The sequence below is a fragment of the Coregonus lavaretus genome (genome assembly GCF_964263955.1).
Source record: "Coregonus lavaretus genome assembly, chromosome: 22".
Lineage (NCBI taxonomy): Eukaryota > Metazoa > Chordata > Actinopteri > Salmoniformes > Salmonidae > Coregonus > Coregonus lavaretus.
In genome coordinates this window covers 11,030,923-11,049,280 of record NC_140009.1, presented here as the reverse complement: position 1 = coordinate 11,049,280, position 18,358 = coordinate 11,030,923, and the positions used below count along the sequence as shown (strand labels likewise).

General features: G+C 45.1%; 1 protein-coding gene across 1 annotated transcript; it reads left to right on the top strand.

Moving 5' to 3' along the window:
• The first annotated feature begins 6,539 nt into the window (after positions 1-6,539).
• LOC311149705 (E3 ubiquitin-protein ligase RNF114-like) lies at positions 6,540-14,722 on the top strand. Its single transcript, XM_084186914.1, has 6 exons — positions 6,540-6,689; positions 7,880-8,030; positions 9,519-9,625; positions 10,470-10,584; positions 12,409-12,516; positions 12,614-14,722. The coding sequence occupies exons 1-6, from the start codon at positions 6,553-6,555 to the stop codon at positions 12,677-12,679; spliced, it is 684 nt and encodes a 227-aa protein (XP_084043040.1). The 5' UTR covers positions 6,540-6,552; the 3' UTR covers positions 12,680-14,722.
• Positions 14,723-18,358: the final 3,636 nt, after the last annotated feature.

Here is an 18,358-nt window from a genome sequence, read left to right as displayed (position 1 = left end):
TTTCGTTTATTGTTTTGTCGAGTGTTTATTAAGTTTAAATAAACATGTATGCATATCACGCTGCGCCTTGGTCTGACCCGTCTATGAACGAGCGTGACAGAAGATTCCACCAGACCTGCACCAAGCAGTGTGCCGAGGAGGAGCAGAGAGGATGGACTTTGGCAGGAGATAAGAGAGGATCTGGCAAGGAAGATGGACGCCCTGAAAGGGATCAGGGTGGAGAGGCAACCCCAATAAATTTTTTGGGGGGGCACACGGTGTGGACGACGAGGCAGCAGGAGGCCGCGATAGGGCGGATCTGCCGGTTAGGAGAGGAGGCCACCATGTTACGGGGGCTATTGGTTCAGAGGGAGCAGGAGTTATTCGGTCAGAGGGAGGTGCTACAGGAGGCTAAAAGGGAGAAGGAAAGTGTAGAGGCACGGCGAGAGGAGCTGGTTAGGCAGCAGAAGGAGCGGGGATTAATAAAGGAACCCAGTCCCGCTCCTCGCACCAAGCAAGTGGTGCGTGTCGGCAGTCCGGTCCGGCCCGTTCCTGTTCCCCGCACTAAGCCAGTGGTGCGCGTCGCCAGCCCGGCCCGGCCTGTGCCTGCTCCACGCACCAAGCCAGTGGTGCGCGTCGCCAGTCCGGCCCGGCCTGTTCCTGCTCCTCGCATCAACCTAGTGGTGCGCGTTGCCAGTCCGGCCCAACCTGTTCCTGCTCCTCGCACCAAGCCAGTGGTGCATGTCGCCAGCCCGGTCCGGCCTGTTCCTGCTCCTCGCACCAAGCCAGTGGTGCATGTCGCCAGCCCGGTCCGGCCTGTTCCTGCTCCTCGCACCAAGCCAGTGGTGCGCGTCGCCAGCCCGGTTCGGCCTGTTCCTGCTCCTCGCACCAAGCCAGTGGTGCGCGTCGCCAGCCCGGCCCGGCCTGTTCCTGCTCCTCGCACCAAGCCAGTGGTGCGCGTCGCCAGCCCGGCCCGGCCTGTTCCTGCTCCTCGCACCTAGCCAGTGGTGCGCGTCACCAGGCCGGCCCGGCCTGTACCAGCTCCTCGTACCAAGCCAGTGGTGCGCGTCGCCAGTCCGGCCCGGCCTGTTCCCGCTCCTCGCACCAAGCCAGTGGTGCGTGTCACCAGTCCGGCCCGGCCTATTCCCGCTCCTCGCACCAAGCCAGTGGTGCGCGTCGCCAGGCCGGCCCGGCCTGTACCAGCTCCTCGCACCATGCCAGTGGTGCGCGTCGCCAGTCCGGCCCGGCCTGTTCCCGCTCCTCGCACCAAGCCAGTGGTGCGCGTCGCCAGTCCGGCCCGGGCCTTTTCCCGCTCCTCGCACCAAGCCAGTGGTGCGCGTCGCCAGCCCGGCACGGCCTGTTCCTCGCACCAAGCCAGTGGTGTGCGTCGCCAGTCCGGCCCGGCCTGTTCCTGTACCTCGCACCAAGCCAGTGGTAAGCGTCGCAAGCCCGGCCCGGCCTGTTCCTGCTCCTCGCACCAAGCCAGTGGTGCGCGTCGCCAGCCCGGCCCGGCCTGTTCCCGCTCCTCGCACCGAGGGAGTGGTGCGCGTCGCCAGTCCGGCCCGGCCTGTTCCCGCTCCTCGCACCAAGCCAGTGGTGCGTGTCGCCAGTCCGGCCCGGCCTGTTCCTGCTCCTCGCACTAGACCAGTGGTGAATGTGTCCAGTCCGGCACGGCCCGTGCCCGTTCCACCGGTGCCTGGTCCGGCACCAGTCAGCAGCTCCAGTTCGGCGCCAGAGCAGTCCGCTCCACCAGTGCCTGATCCAGCTCCGGTCAGCTGCTCCAGTCCGGAGCCAGAGCAGTCCGCTCCACCGGTGCCTGATCCAGCTCCGGTCAGCGGCTCCACTCCGGAGCCAGAGCAGTCTGCTCCACCGGTGCCTGATCCAGCTCCGGTCAGCGGCTCCACTCCAGAGCCAGAGCAGTCCGCTCCACCGGGGTCCAGTCCAGATCCGGTCAGCGGCTCCACTCCGGAGCCAGAGCAGTCCGCTCCACCGGTGCCTAGTCCAGCTCCGGTCAGCGGCTCCAGTCCGGAGCCTGAGCAGTCCGCTCCACCGGTGCCCGGTCCAGCTCCGGTCAGCGGCTCCAGTCCAGACCCAGATGTCAGCCCCTCTCCAGGTTTGGGGTCTCCCACACCAGGGCCATGTGAGGATATGACAGAGCCAAGTGACTTGGTGTATAGCGAGAATAGGAGAGGGCCTAGAACTGAGCCCTGGGGGACACCAGTGGTGAGAGCACGTGGTGCGGAGACAGCTTCTCGCCACGCCACTTGGTAGGAGCGACCGGTCAGATAGGACGCAATCCAAGAGTGAGCCGCGCCGGAGATGCCCAGCTCGGAGAGGGTGGAGAGGAGGATCTGATGGTTCACAGTATCAAAGGCAGCAGACAGGTCTAGAAGGACAAGAGCAGAGGAGAGAGAGTTAGCTTTAGCAGTGCGGAGAGCCTCCGTGACACAGAGAAGAGCAGTCTCAGTTGAATGACCAGTCTTGAAACCTGACTGGTTTGGATCAAGAAGGTCATTCTGAGAGAGATAGCAAGAGAGTTGGCTAAAGACGGCACGCTCAATAGTTTTGGAGAGAAAAGAAAGAAGGGATACTGGTCTGTAGTTGTTGACATCAGAGGGATCGAGTGTTGGTTTTTTGAGAAGGGGTGCAACTCTCGCTCTCTTGAAGACGGAAGGGACATAGCCAGCGGTCAAGGATGAGTTGATCAGCGAGGTGAGGTAAGGGAGAAGGTCACCGGAGATGGTCTGGAGAAGAGAGGAGGGGATAGGGTCAAACACGACGAGTTGAGTTTTTACCAAAATGTTATATTTTGGTTTCATCTGACCATATGACATTCTCCCAATCCTCTTCTGGATCATCCAAATGCACTCTAGCAAACTTCAGACGGGCCTGGACATGTACTGGCTTAAGCAGGGGGACACGTCTGGCACTGCAGGATTTGAGTCCCTGGCCCTCACTAGGTCCCCCCTTGTGGTTCTGGGATTTTTGCTCACCGTTCTTGTGATCATTTTGACCCCACGGTTTGAGATCTTGCGTGGAGCCCCAGATCGAGGGAGATTATTAGTGGTCTTGTATGTCTTCCATTTCCTAATAATTGCTCCCACAGTTGATTTCTTCAAACCAAGCTGCTTACCTATTGCAGATTCAGTCTTCCCAGCCTGGTGCAGGTCTACAATTTTGTTTCTGGTGTCCTTTGACAGCTCTTTGGTCTTGGCCATAGTGGAGTTTGGAGTGTGACTGTTTGAGGTTGTGGACAGGTGTATTTTATACTGATAACAAGTTCAAACAGGTGCCATTAATACAGGTAACGAGTGGAGGACAGAGGAGCCTCTTAAAGAAGAAGTTACAGGTCTGTGAGAGCCAGAAATCTTGCTTGTTTGTAGGTGACCAAATACTTATTTTCCACCATAATTTGCAAATAAATTCATTAAAAATCCTACAATGTAATTTTCTGGGGGAAAAAATCTGGATTTTTTTTCTCAATTTGTCTGTCATAGTTGACGTGTACCTATGATGAAAATTACAGGCCTCTCTCATCTTTTTAAGTGGGAGAACTTGCACAATTGGTGGCTGACTAAATACTTTTTTCCCCACTGTAGCCTACCCATTCCCATTTACAATGTCATTAATCAATTAAATAAATTATACTATAGCACATTCAATGATGTTATTATTGTAGACTATAGGCTACTCCTGTATCTACCTTGTACAATACCGTAATCAATGAATGAAGTAGAGCACCCGTCCACATTTACAATTTCATTTATCTATTAGATATATAATACTAGCACATACAGTCCCATTATTGTAGAATAGGCTACTCCTGAATCCACACTATATTAGGATACCGTTATGATTTCATTGGTCTTGTCAGGCATGATTTTAGGTTTTTCGATCTTCAGTGAAAAGTAGTTAAGCATCCCCCATTCAATTCAGTCCGAGTGTGAATGTGTAGGCCTATTGACAGTGAAAAAATAAACCCATAGCTCCAGCACACAATGTAGGGGTATTGTATTATAATGCAAAATATGTATATATCCTATAGTACAATGGCATGTAGGGGTAGTGTATTACAATGTAAAATATGTATATATCCTATAGCACCACATATGTATATTTTAATTTACAATTTAACTCATCCATGAAATAAATAATACTAGCACATCAAATTACGTTATTATTGTACACTAGCCTACTCCCCTATCGACACAGTAAATAATATTGCCTACGTGCTTTCGACAATACATTATCAACTAAAAGTAATTATTTTCAAATAAACCAAATTTGCCTTGTCAACACAGTAGGCCTAAATATTTCCAAATGATAACACAACTTAAATATAGCCTACTTACTCCTCAATCGGATCAAGGACATCTTGGTAATTATTTTCATAGTCTCTAAGGAAACTATCTGGGCAGACACTCTCGAAGATCACGTCTGCTGATTGTAAAAAAACAAACAAATTAATGTCTGTGTCTCCGCCGAGCTCTCAAATACCATGCCTGTGTTTCACTCTATGAACGGTCACTGCTATCTGGATTCCTTGGGATGTCCCTACCCTGAACCCTAAAGTATAACCCTTACCTAACACTAAACTTAACCCTTATCTTAACCATTTTACAATTCTACTTGATTGAGGTAGGAACATCCCAAGGATCCCAAATAGCACGGACTCTCAGGGAAAGCCTATGAACTCCTCTATTCGACTGAAAGCCACGGACACAACTCTTATTGGTTGTCTGATGTAGGCTACTGGGAACTGGTAACAACACCGTCTGTGATTGGACAACAACATTTAGATCTGAAAGACAGACTACCTATAGATTGGACATAATATTTTCTAGGCCATTAGAGATAACAGGAAATACACAAGCTGTAGGCTACACTATAGCTCAAGGTGGCAACCTCGGAATGTCGGCTTGCGCGGGAAATACTAAGTTTCTAACATTTATGGTTGAGATTTAATTAATATAAATATAAACTATGCACCTTATGACTTTCATCAACACGCAGGCCTCACGCAGACGTTATTAAGGCTTTAGTATGACGACATGTTAGTTACATGTTCAATGGTAGGCGATGTTGCCTAGGCTGAATTTAGGCCTTTATCACCCCCCATATTCTTCACTGCCTCAGCATACAACACCTTCTGCACTACTCTGACTCTAGCCACCTCAACCTGCATCCCTTGCACCTGACACTTCCGATCCCCAGCAACATGTGCACCCCTACAGTTGACACACACAACCTTATCAACCTAAACGGCACAATCCTCTGTCCCATGCCCTCCTGCACACTTCCCACATCTTAGAATCTCCCTCCTACACACTGCTGCTGCATGACCATAAACGTTGCACTTGAAACAGCGCAGTGGCCGACCTGAAGATCACTGACTGCGTCATAACCAAGTGGGATGGTGGTATTTACCACATAGGACTGGGAAAATTTCACTTAAAAGTCCTTCCAACTCATATTGGGAAACTTGTCTATCATCCCTGAGCTCCGACTTCTCCCACATGCTGACCTCTGACGTCACCTACTAAATAAATGTCCTTGATAACAGCACTTTCGGCAGTTAAATATAACAAAACATTTATAAAAAAGCAATGTTATTATGGTTTTTCAACACTATAACTTGTTTACAAGCATAATAGCTGTAGGCATACTTTTAGTTTATGGTTGACTGCAGCTTGTTGGCCATTAGTCAATCAGAGTTTCTCAACTAGTTCAAAGTACGTTAATGCATCCAACTAGTTTTAAGACTTCACAACTGGTAATTACCACCTTCCCACTTGGTTATGAACGCAGCATGAGCTCGTTTTTTGTTTTGTTTTCAGGGGTGTATTCATTAGACAGATTCTGTTGCAAAACGTTTTGCGTCAGAAACAGTTTACTCAAAAACAGAAAACGTTTTGCAACGAAAACGAAAGTTACTATTTGACAAATTCAGGTAGGTCACTCTGTTTGGTTCCATTTGCTATGTTTGCTTCTGTTCGGTTCTTAAAGTAAACGGGTCGTCACTAGTTAACACAGCTACAAAGTCATAAACCCCGCCTATTTATACAGTTTATCTTCTTAAAATCTGATTTTAACCCTAACCTTCACCACACTGATAACCCTAAACTAACATAGCAGTCGTTAAAAAAACACCTGAGTGGAGACCTCACATCCGTTTTTCACAGGAAATGTGTATGAAAAATGTATGCACTCACTAACTGTAATATATCTTGCTTATCCAGAGCGACTGCTAAATGACTAAAATGTAAATGTAAATGTGGAAAAAATTAATATATTACTGTATCTCTGAAAACGGGAAAAATCCTCTTACTGCCAAAGCCGCTAAGGGTGGCCTAAACCTAACTTTCAATTACGACCAAAAAGCAAAACAAAATCAGGATATTTTTGCCCATTTTGACTGTGGCTGTGTTATCTATTTGAAACCCCCTAAACGTTTTCTGTTGCAAACGTTTTGCAACATACGAAACGTTTCGCTACGGAATTCGACTAATGAATACACCCAGTTGTCCTGAACGCAACAATAGGTCCCCCAAATTGACAGCTGAGAGAGAAGAAATGGCGATGCTAGGATCCTTTAGCTCTGCACAGCAGAAGAAAAATGTTTCTGGAGGCGACAGGGACGTGACAGAGTTCGTCTGCCCGGTTTGTCTGGAGATTTTTGATAGCCCTGTCACTACACACTGTGGACATACGTGAGTATCTTTACAAAAATAGATCGATTTGTCTATAAACGTAGCTGGCTAGACATCGTCCAAGTTCAAGCTAACGAGCTGTCTAGCTATTTGGCTAAACTAGCCAGCCCACTAGCAAGATCTGTTGTGAGCTGGCTAGCTAAACGATTGAACATGTATGTGCACCCGCAAGCTAACTACTTCTGACAGGAATTAATAATTAGCTTGCCATTGTGTTTATTTTGGCATTCAATTTTATGTTTTTAAGATATTTGTAAGTTCATAAATCTGTGTTTTACGTTCAGTTTTGTTTACGTCAGGAAATGGGGTTCAGGAATCGTGGGTTTTGTAGTTGAATGACGTGTGAAATATATTAATGTAGATCTTTAAAGAACTACAATACCCAATGTCCTCAAAGGACAGGACTTTTCCTCGGTAACGGAAGTGCATTTAGCCATAAAACATTCGCACCGTCATTTAATTTCATAAAGTAAATTAAGAAACTGTCGGTGATGAACATAGCGGTGTAACGTTAATAATCTGCGTCAGTTTATTTGTGTCATACCAGACGTCTAACATTCAGTTTAGTTTTCCTTCTGTAATGAACAAATCGTTGGTATTTCATTACCTATACATAGATGTTTGCTTTCATTTTAGCGAACTAAACAACATTCCATGGTGAAGGAAGTTTCTGATTAACTTCATCAACGTATAGCTCCGACTAAATCGATTCGCCCAAGGTCAATACTTCAAAAACATTTTATTATGAAACGCCCAACTTGTGCCTTTTTGTCCTCTGTAATTGGGTGCTATTCTTTTGTTTGCTGAAATCCATAGGTTTTCAATGAACGTTAATCAAATACAACCACCGACTGTTTGCTAATTGCTGTTGTTCAAAGATGGCAACTCGGCGCATGTGCCAATTGCATCTCAACAAGGAAACAGTCGGTGGTGGTATTTGATTAACATTTATTTAAATAAAAAGTATGGATTTCAGCAAAGAAATGCACACAACTACAGAGGACAAACATGGCTACAAGGTGGGCGTTTTATAATATTACACTGTAAGTATTGACCTTGTGCAAATTGATGTAGTCATTCATCAGAAACGTCCTTCACTGCGGAGTTTAGTCCACTACCTGCATTTTAGCCTATGAATGATTTCCAACACTTCCTCTCTCTCCTTTCTGTTCTCTCCCTCCACCCTCCAGGTTTTGTCAAAGTTGTCTGCAGGCGTGCCTGAGGCCCCAAAAGCCAGTGTGTGCTGTGTGCAGGGCAGCACTGGGCCACTGGGCCAAGGCCACTGATCTAGATGCCCTCCTACACACCTCAGTGGCAGCCTGCAAGGGCTGTGGAGCACAGGTGTGTTTGTGTGTATAGCACGCTGTCATTTTGTAAAACAATGTGAATAGTCAAGAGAATTAGGTTGAGGGAGTGAATTAAATACAGTGTATTCAGACCACTTGACTTTTTCCACATTTTGTTATGTTACAGCCTCATTCTGAAATTGTTTTTTCCCCCCCTCAGTCTACACACAATACCTCATAATGACAAAGCAAAAACAGGTTTTTAGAAATTGTTGCAAATGTATAAAAAATAAACTGAAATATTACATTTACGTAATTATTCAGACCCTTTACTCAGTACTTTGTTGAAGCACCTTTGGCAGTGATTACAGCCTTTAGTCTTCTTTGGTATGACGCTACAAGCTTGGCACACCTGTGTTTGGGGAGTTTCTCAAATTTTTCTATTTTCAGGTCTCTCCAGAGATGTTAGCTCTGGTTCAAGTCCGGGCTCTGGCCACACAAGGACATTCAGAGACTTGTCCCGAAGCCACTCCTGTGTTGTCTTGCTGCCACCACCATGCTTCACCGTAGGGATGGTTCCAGGTTTCCTCCAGATGTGACGCTCGGCATTCAGGTCAAAGAGTTCAATCTTTACTTCTTAGTTTCATCAGACCAGAGAATCTTGTTTCTCATGGTCTGAGTGCTTTAGGTGCCTCTTGGCAAACCAAGTGGGCTGTCATGTGCCTTTTACTGAGGAGTGGCTTCCGTCTGGCCACTCTACCATAAAGGCCTGATTGGTGGAGTGCTGCAGAGATTGTTGTCCTTCTGGAAGGTTCTCCCATCTCCACAGAGGAGCTCTGTAAGTGACCATCTGGTTCTCCCTGACCAAGGCCCTTCTCCCCCGATTGCTCAGTTTGGCCGGGCGGCCAGCTCTAGGAAGAGTCTTGGTGGTTCCAAACTTCTTCCATTTAAGAATGATGGCGACTGTGTTCTTGGGGACCTTCAATGCTTCAGAAATGTTTTGGTACCCTTCCCCAGATCTGTGCCTCGACACAATCCTGTCTCGGAGCTCTACGGACAATTCCTTCGACCTCATGGCTTGGTTTTTGCTCTGACTTGTACAGTCAACTGTGGGACCTTATATAGACAGGTGTGTGCCTTTCCAAATCATGTCCAATCAGTTGAATTTACCACAGGTGGACTCCAATCAAATTGTAGAAACATCTCAAGGATGATACATGGAAACAGGATGCACCTGAGCTCAATTTAGAGTCTCATAGCAAAGGGTCTGAATACTTATGTAAATAAGGTATTTCTGTTTTTTATTTTTAATACATTTGCAAACATTTCTAAAAATCTGTTTTACTTTGTCATTATGGGGTATTGTGTGTAGATTGATGAGGATTTTTTAATTTATTTAATACATTTTTGAATATGGCTGTAACGTAAAATGTGGAAAAAGGGAATGCACTGTATTTGTATATGTGCACAAAAGTCTCTGCCTCTGTTTTTGAATATACTGCGCTACCATTAGCACTGACGCCTGGTTTCTTGTCTTTCTCAGGTGGGCCTGTCCCAGATGAGAGGCCACACGGCAGGCTGCTCCAAGTACCAGGAGTACATTGAGGAGGGGGTCAGGACCACTGCCCAGACCCAGCCTAACATTATCGGGTGAGAGAGGGAGGGTGTAGCCTGAGTGGTGGTACAGCAGCTTTGATATGCTGTGCAATCTTCCACTAATGGACATAGTATAATATTCTCTGCCTCTCTCTTTCTAAGTAATCCATACATGTATTGATGATTAACCCATCTTTATAGGTTCTTAACTTTGTAATGGCTCTAAATATCCTAACGTCTTTATTGACTTTTGCATAACTGTTTGAGTTTCATAGATGTTGGCACAGACCCATAGATGTTGGCACAGACCCATAGATGTTGGCACAGACCCATAGATGTGTTGGTTGTTTAGCAACAACACAGACGCGGGCGCAACTATGGGGAAAAACCCATGGGGTTGGCTTAGACTGTTGACAACATCTAAACTATATTTAGTCTCCAATATTTATTGAAAACATAAATACATTTGCTCAATGAGCACTTGTTGTCTCTCAAATACATTGTAACAGTTGGTTAGCTAGTTAATTTTTTGCCATAGTAACATAGACATAACATCAGTCAAAACCCTTCAAAACAAGACATAGTCTAAAGAACAAGCTAAAACTAGCTGACACGAGCCACCTCATTGTTGCTAGTGCTCTGGCCATCCATAATCACAACAACACACCGGCTTCTGCCCCATTGACGCGTGCACATTGTTTTCATGATTTTGTCAGCTAGCTCGTCTATAGGAGCCATTATCATGTATAATGCAAACAAAGGAAGCACTGCTTTAACAACAACATGTCTGCTAAAAAAAAAAAGTCTCATTCCCCTTCCCCTCTGTCTCTCCAGCCCTGTGTCCAACCCCTTCACCTTCTCCTGCCCCTACTGTAACTGTTCCCCTCTGTCTCTCCAGCCCTGTGCCAAATCGCTTCACCTTCTCCTGCCCCTACTGTAACTACCAGAACCTTGACCAGGACGGCCTGGTGGAGCACTGCACTTCCCAGCATGCCCGGGACACGCGCCACGTGGTAAGGGGTTCTCACTGAAACATGACCCACCTGATAATTGCCTCCCCTCCAGCATTTTTCGTTCATTGCGTGAGGACGAAGATGGTGTGTTACTGTTAATGCATGCAATCTATGACAGCCTGCTTCAGCCAGGGGTGTAACATGAGATGTTGTTGCAAAGAAAGAGAGTGTGAATGATGGAGGGAGAGAATAAGGGAAAGCTTGACAGAAAGCAAAGAGAGAGGAAAACAAGATCAAAGAAAAGGGAAGGAAGATGAGGGGGATGGCTTGTAAAATCAGGTGCTCCACTGTGCTCATCAATCACTCTGCATTAGAGCAGGTCCTAAATCATCACACACACAGAGCTATCTGCCAGGAGCCTGTATGACTTACTACCATACCAGAGTCCCCTCCTAGCCGCTGACGGTCACACACACACACACTTTAGTGTTATAGCGGGAAAAAATGAAATAATACCTGCCAAGGTGTATAGTCATAGCTCAAGCCTTATTGGAAGCAGGGGAGGGGGTGGTGGAGGTTGGGTGGCATGGGAACGTCTAGGGGTGTCACAGCGTTTATGTTAGCCGGTAATTGACGGCTTTTGGCTGATAAAAATAATTAATTTGCAATTGTCTCAACTGGTACCGGCCCACGCCAGTGAGTCCGTGACACTCGGCTGTGTGCACACAGGGGAGAAGTGTTTAAAAAATGCTATATAGATCTTCCATATCAGTGCCCTTCACCATTAATTACATTTTGCTAGATTAATCTACCTAAAAGATAATTTACAGAAATGTCATACAACTCCACCAAGGAGTATTTAGGTGAATTATACATTTTACGTCTCTTCTTCCCCTAATCTGGTTGAGTAGCTAAAAGATCAAAACGGTGCAAATCAAGCTAGCTAACGGTTCGCTAACTAGTTAGCTACTGTACAATGGATGGAGGCAAAGAATAGTGACGCTGAAACAGAGGATATTGAACAGCCAGAGTGACAGAGGGAGACAGTCATTGTGAAAGGAGCCAACGTTTACTTGGTAGGCTATCATTCCTCCTCCTTGCATACCATAAAACTTCAATTAATAGCCCAGACGTTTATTTGCTTCAATCACTGAACACAACTGGAGCTAATTAGAGACAGGCTTCTATTTGAGCCAGGTGTCTATTTCCTTAACACACACAGCATTTTCTCAATAAAATGTTGAAAAACCACCATTTTTATTGTGACCAGTACAAACATTATAATAACAAATCCATTGCAGATCATACACCCTTGATTTTGCGCTTCAGCACAATTCTCTCACTCATTGCACCTTGTATCCCCACTCATTGCACCTTGTATCCCCACTCATTGCACCTTGTATCCCCACTCATTGCACCTTTTATCCCCTGTATTTGGGATCACTGTGCTGTTTCATCCATGGCAATGATACTCTCCTTTCTCTTCTTTTACGCAATCTTTACGGTACTCACTGAAGTTCACTCTTAACAATTAATTTAGACCTGGCATTTATTTGAAACGGGTGTTTTCTGAAATGTGTGTCGCTATTAAAAGAGACTGGTGGCTATTTGAGTCTCAGCGTTTTAATTAAATTTTGACGGTAGCTCAATAATCATTGCAGTCACTTCCATGTGGTGTAAATCGGCAGTGGGCACTCCTAATGAAGCATTAGCCTACATGGGTGTCTATTAGATAAAGCCTGTAAAAATCTGGACATACATTTGACGGAAACGATGGCATGTGAGTGTGCATGTCTAGTGTTGCTTTAATACAATTATGTTACTTGTGAGGGCGAGCTAAAGACTCCTATGTGTCCAGATGAACAATGTTCTATTCTGTTGCAGGTGTGTCCTATCTGTGCCTCTATGCCTTGGGGAGACCCTAACTACAGGAGCGCTGACTTCTTCCAGCACCTCAAGATTAGACACACCTTCTCTTATGACACCTTTGTCGTAAGTGGATCTTAAGACACAGTGGCCACAATTCGGTTATTGTACACTTCTTTTTTTGTTTTTCTTATTTAATTATTCCCCTTCTCTCCTCTCTCAGGACTACTCCACAGACGAACACACTATGATCCAGGAGGCTCTACAGCGCTCCCTCATGGAGAACTGAGGTGGTGTATGTCTGGAGGAAGGAGGCAAAGGGGATTTGTGTGGGGGGGGGAATTGCACTGCACCGTCCTTGAACTGGGCTAGTGGTGTAACCATAGGCAACAGAATATTAAGGGTGGGTAGCACCTTCCTGCCTGCATAACCAGGAAACTTTGAGGCCTACTGAACAACTCCTCTTACCACTTTAATATTAGACAATTATCATTCAAACATAAATAAACCAATACAAGTTAAACACAGTTGATGTGCTTTCTGGTGTAGGAGTGGTAGATGAGTGATGTCCCTGTATCTCTCTCCAGGGAAGCGTGTTGTATTGTAAGATCGTTCATAAATTACTGAGTCATGATTTGATCTTTTCATTGATAGCATTGTCACATAGGCCTGATGTACCTGACTTCCAAAGTGAATTTAGTTTGCTGCTGTTGATTCTGCAATAAGAGGCGTTGACCACTAGGTGGCTACCTTTTGCCAACAAAATGCAATGTGACCTTGTTCTTCAATGCAAAAAAGCATTGTAAGGTGTAAACTGCCAGTAACTCTTATTCCAGGAGGAATGTGTTTATATAATGTGTACTCTAAGTACTTTTGCTGATGAGAATAGATGTGTTCTGATTCTCAATCCTTCTCCCTGTGGTGTGCACTTGTTCACACAGGAAAGTTAACTAGTGTTTTTCTCCCAAGTAGAGACATGGATCTAGTGTGTTGCCTCGGAGCCTAGACTACTGACTGTGCTGACTATGCTGATAGAGACTGCATTCTGAGAGTAGGACCTCTATGCATGTGACATAGGAGCCATATTCCTTGAACGTGGCATCCCTCCGTGTAACCTCTCATGGTTTTCGAGGTGCACGCTAGACCCTCTTGCTGGTAGATGGTGTTCATTTAATTTATTTAGTATGGATTGGTTAAGATATTAAGTAAGAACCTAATACAATCACGCAGTATCTGTCGTTTTATATTGTTTATCATTGGACAATTGGATTGATGCACTGCTATGGGCCCCCAGCAGGCTGTAGTTACCCATGTTTGGCCAAAGGAGGGCAGTAGAGCTCCATCACTCCCCATCTAACCTTACAGGCACTGTCCCATTTCCAACATCATCTCTAGACTTTCTATTAAGAGTGCAGGCTTTCGTTCCAGTCCAGCACTAGCATACACACACCTGTTTCGAATAATCAACTGATCATGGACCACGATAAGCTGGATCAGGTGTGTAAGTACTGGGCTGGAACAAAAGCCTGCTTACCTTAACTCCTGGGTGACACCCCTGTGCTGTCATAGCTGGGTGGCTTTCAATAGCAAAGAAATAGGAAAACATATTTAGGGCACGAACATGTTCAATAAAAACATTTTTGTTTTCTATTTCAAAACATTTTATGCTATCCATTCCTCCTGAACATGGCCCTAATGTTGAAGGTGAACATTTGATGAGAAGATTCAGTAAGATTCAGATGCATCAGTAAAGAATATTTGTGAAATTGTATCCTATTTCTTTAATAAAATATTTGTTCTGGCTTTGTAGAGATACTGTATCTTCATCTTATACAGAGCTTTCACATTATGCCAGAGTTACTGCCACAAGTTCATAAAACATACATCGACTTTAGTGAGTTTTAATACATTGATCGGTTATGTGTGGTCATGGAAACGAGGATGGAACTTTAAAAAAGGGTGAGGCCTTTCTATGCCTGGAATGTGTATGAAAAAATGACAACATTGAAATCGAATGATTTACATTTTTGCCCGAGTTTCATCTTAAGTGGAGGTAGAGAATAATAATTAAATGCCTAATTTTCCTTACAATCAGTCATTAAATAGCTAGGTTAATGAGCAGGTTTTTGTTTATAATTTGAGAAGTGTTCATCGTGTCATTTTTGTTAATCAAGCTTTGTGTTGAAATCTACGAACCTGTGGAATCTAAGATAAATCATGCTCAGCTGAAGTAGCACTGGTTCAGAGGCTGAATATGGTTTTGCATTATTGTACTTTATACCGGGTGTTTTTTGTTTAGTTTTTTCTCCAATAAAAACCTTTATACGTGTGATGAATGTGTACATGTCATTAGTGTTTTTTTGTCTCTACTCTATTTGAGAATGTATTTTATATCCCTCTACCCCTTTTTCCTTAGTTTTTATTCTCTTGTTCTCTCAGCTGTCTGAAGGTGCTAAATCCTGATAAATTAAAGCTCTTTAATTATTTAAACAATGAACCCTGAAATCATCTTATGTGATTTATACCTGAGTGTGAGATATATGGGGGCAAAAACAACACTCAGTGCTCTGATGGATGACCAAACGTGTGTGTGTTAGAGAGAAAGAGGAGTTGGTAATGTGTAAGGTACATGATTATGCCTGACTGTCTACTTGGGGCAAGGTAGGAGATGAGACTGTAAACTTGTAAGTCATCCACAAAGGGAATAAGGGTGATGATGTCATCTGGATGGTTGAAGCGAAAAGCAAGGATTGCTTAGAATCTAGGCTGATGTATGTGAAGACATAGAACACTGAAAAGATTGTTGTATCAAGTACTCTTATGGATTCATGTCCTGCAAATGCATAAATATATGATGAAAATAGGTTATTTAAGAGTCACAATGTTCCATTTGTGGATCCAAATAAAACAGAATAATGAAACAGCCTTGTAGCACAGCATGTATTGACTTTGCCCATAGGGAGAGAATAACCCTCTCATATCTCCTCTTTCCTTTGTGTCCTTCTCTGCATCTTCTTTCTCATTAGTTAAGTGATATCAACCATCTCCCACTTAGCTCTGTGGAATACCTCAGCAGCCAAACTTCTTCATCTCGCTGCCCTCCTTTCTCCTCCTCCCCTCTCTTCTTTTATTTCCTTTCTCTCGTTTTATTCCTTTTTCTCCCCGATCAGGTTTTTAGCTCCTGGCAGAGCGGAGAGGAGAAGTTGGCTGTGTGAGAACTAACGAGATTCACCAGCAGTGCTTCTGGGCAGGAAGGAAGTGAAGCTGAAAACATGGTAGGGAGACTCTTTCTTGTCTGTTTGGTGGCGGCGGTGGAAAGGGAGAGGAGGGCCAAGGTGGGGAATAGGAAGAAAGAGAGGGAAAAGGGAAGAGAAGTGAACATATTGAATAAAAATTTCATAAAGTTGAGCTCATGATTTCTTTGATGCGAGCATTAGATATTGTTTAGCAGACTCGGGGCTGTGTAGAGGCAGCAATTAACGCTACACGGCCCCGCGGGCACACTGCGAGAGGGGAAGAGAGAGGAGAGAGAGAGGGGAGGAGAAAGAGAGGGCGTCAGTTCGTTTCATATGTGTGTCACAGCATCGGCATGTGATGCTACCCCAGACACACTTCCACCCACTTTTATTTTGTTTTACCTCCTTTTCTCTTCTTCTCTCGTTCTTGGGTTCTCTCAAATGATCTCAACCTGTGATCGGAGACTTGAACAGCACAGTGTTCACCTGAGGTGTCTCACCTCTGTCTGTGGCACTGTGTAGTGTGTAAGCCGTGTCAAGAGGGTGGTTTGGCAAGCAGGACCAGTGTCAAAGATGGCCTTTGGTTTCATCATGTGCTCAGGTTCACTGGACCTTTATGTCATCAAATGGGTTGACCTATGTGTTTAGAGAGCTAGGCTAAAGCAGCAGCATCACCACCCTGGACTCATCTTTATGTCCAGTACTTTGTGTGTACTTGTGAAGCCTTCATATACGTGAGCATACAACGGCTTCTGTCAAGTGGCCTGGATCTTAATGGTAAAGGTGGTAGTGCGCTTGTACTTTAATCCCCCCATGGCCATTGGGTCAAGTCTGTGTATGTTGAAGTGTTCAAAAATAATTTTAAGATGCATGCAAATTAAAGTTATCTCCCCCCTGCCCTCTCTCTCTCTCTCTCTCTCTCTCTCTCTCTCTCTCTCTCTCTCTCTCTCTCTCTCTCTCTCTCTCTCTCTCTCTCTCTCTCTCTCTTTCTTTTTGATTGCAGATTAAAAATTACTTGTATGGAAGCTACCAGTCTGGAAAGATTTCTCTAGATCTGTGTGGTACCAATGAACTCAAGGTGACTTCAAGGTTTCTCTTTCTGTACCTCTGTGCCTGGAAAGTTATCGCTGTCTCTCTCTCTCCCTCTTTTTCTCTCTCCATCTCGCACTCTCTCTCTTTTCTAGTTTTGCTGAGCCAGGTATATGTGGTGGGGTGTGTGAGTGGAGCTTTGGGAGTTTGTTCACCGTAAAAATTCCTCAAAGTCAGGAGAAACAGGAAGCGCGGGAATCCTGGCGCCCAGGCACCTCCTCCTCGTTCTCGGCTTGGCTTGGCAGGTTAGTCCTCTCAAATGTTTGAACAGAAAATGCCGGCGGGCTTCCCCGACATCAAGACTAGTTCTACACTGATTCCTCTTCCGCTCTTAAACTCCCAACTACCGACGCCCTACCCCAACCATACACACATTCACATGCAAACACACACACTCCAGTACGCATACGTACATACACACTCAGGAGCACACACACACACAGGCCCTGCTCCTGTAAGCAATAAAGTCTTAACTTTGATTTAATAATGCCTGGAACCAACTTGGCTGTGAATCAGCTTCAACGTACTGTGTGTGTGCGGGGTCTTGTGTGTGTGTTCTAACTTTCTTAGCAGGTAGGGTCCCCAGGTTTTCATGAGTAAACAATGTGTATGTGGCCAGTAGTTTGTAAACAAAGAGCTTTAACATTATTAGTGGTTACTAACCAGTGGCCCAGTGAAAAATGGTGTCTAGCTAATATCATGTCCCTTTCAGAGATAACACTCTTTCTCAGAGCTCTTCCTATGAATCAGACTTCACACATTCTATAAACTAAGTCGTCCCAAAGTCTGGGGGTCGCGTTAAAAGCTTGGAAAGTGCACAGAATCACTGTAGCAGCAGAAATATTCTCCTGGAAGTGAAAATGAATATAAAACTCATTGATAGGACTGTCGGGGGAATTGCTAATCATTGCTCCATTTATTTATTTATTTGAAATCCGCACAGCCCCTTTACCAATATTTGAGAGTTAAGCCCTCTAAGGTGTAAGAGAAGGGGGGTATGATCCCAGGAGTGTGTGTGTGTGTGTGTTTGTGTTTGTGTGTGTGTGTATCACTGTGGAATACCAGGCCAAGTGGGCGGATTGGAGCAACATTTTGTTCCCCCCTCCCTTGCCTCAGTAGACGAAGTAAGACGCCAGCCTAGGGAAGAGAGCTAGGCCCTGGGCTATTATTCTCCCATTAATTTTTCCATTTGAAATCAAGTCTCCACGGGCATGCAAGGGGGAACCAGGGGGTGGGTGAGCTGGGAATGGGGGGACCCAAATGGGGGCTGCAACTGCTTTAATGGCCAACAGGGGAGGCAATTTCACTTTCAAAAGATTTGCTCATTATGCGTCGGAATGTCTTTCATTTCTTTCTCCCTTCTATTCCTCTTTATTGTAAAACTACAGCCCAAGGGAGAGCTCTACCTCCATTAACGCTCTGTTTGATTGTGACACACACACAAACTCAAACACACACTCATACACGTGAAAGCAAGCACACACACAAACACCCATGTGCATGCACACACACACACACACACACACACACAGATACATACAAAATATTTGCACTTCAGTTGTATTGTTTGTCTGTTTTTGCTTTCTCCATATTGGTCAACAGACACATACAATAGCAAAGATGAGTTCACGCTAATTGTGGCC

Excerpts from the sequence above, each read along its gene's own strand:
- LOC311149705 (XM_084186914.1), top strand. The coding sequence starts at position 6,553 with ATGGCGATGCTAGGATCCTTTAGCTCTGCACAGCAGAAGAAAAATGTT. Across the intron at positions 9,626-10,469 it reads ACCCAGCCTAACATTATCGG|CCCTGTGCCAAATCGCTTCA; the intron begins GTGAGAGAGGGA and ends CTGTCTCTCCAG. Across the intron at positions 10,585-12,408 it reads CCCGGGACACGCGCCACGTG|GTGTGTCCTATCTGTGCCTC; the intron begins GTAAGGGGTTCT and ends ATTCTGTTGCAG.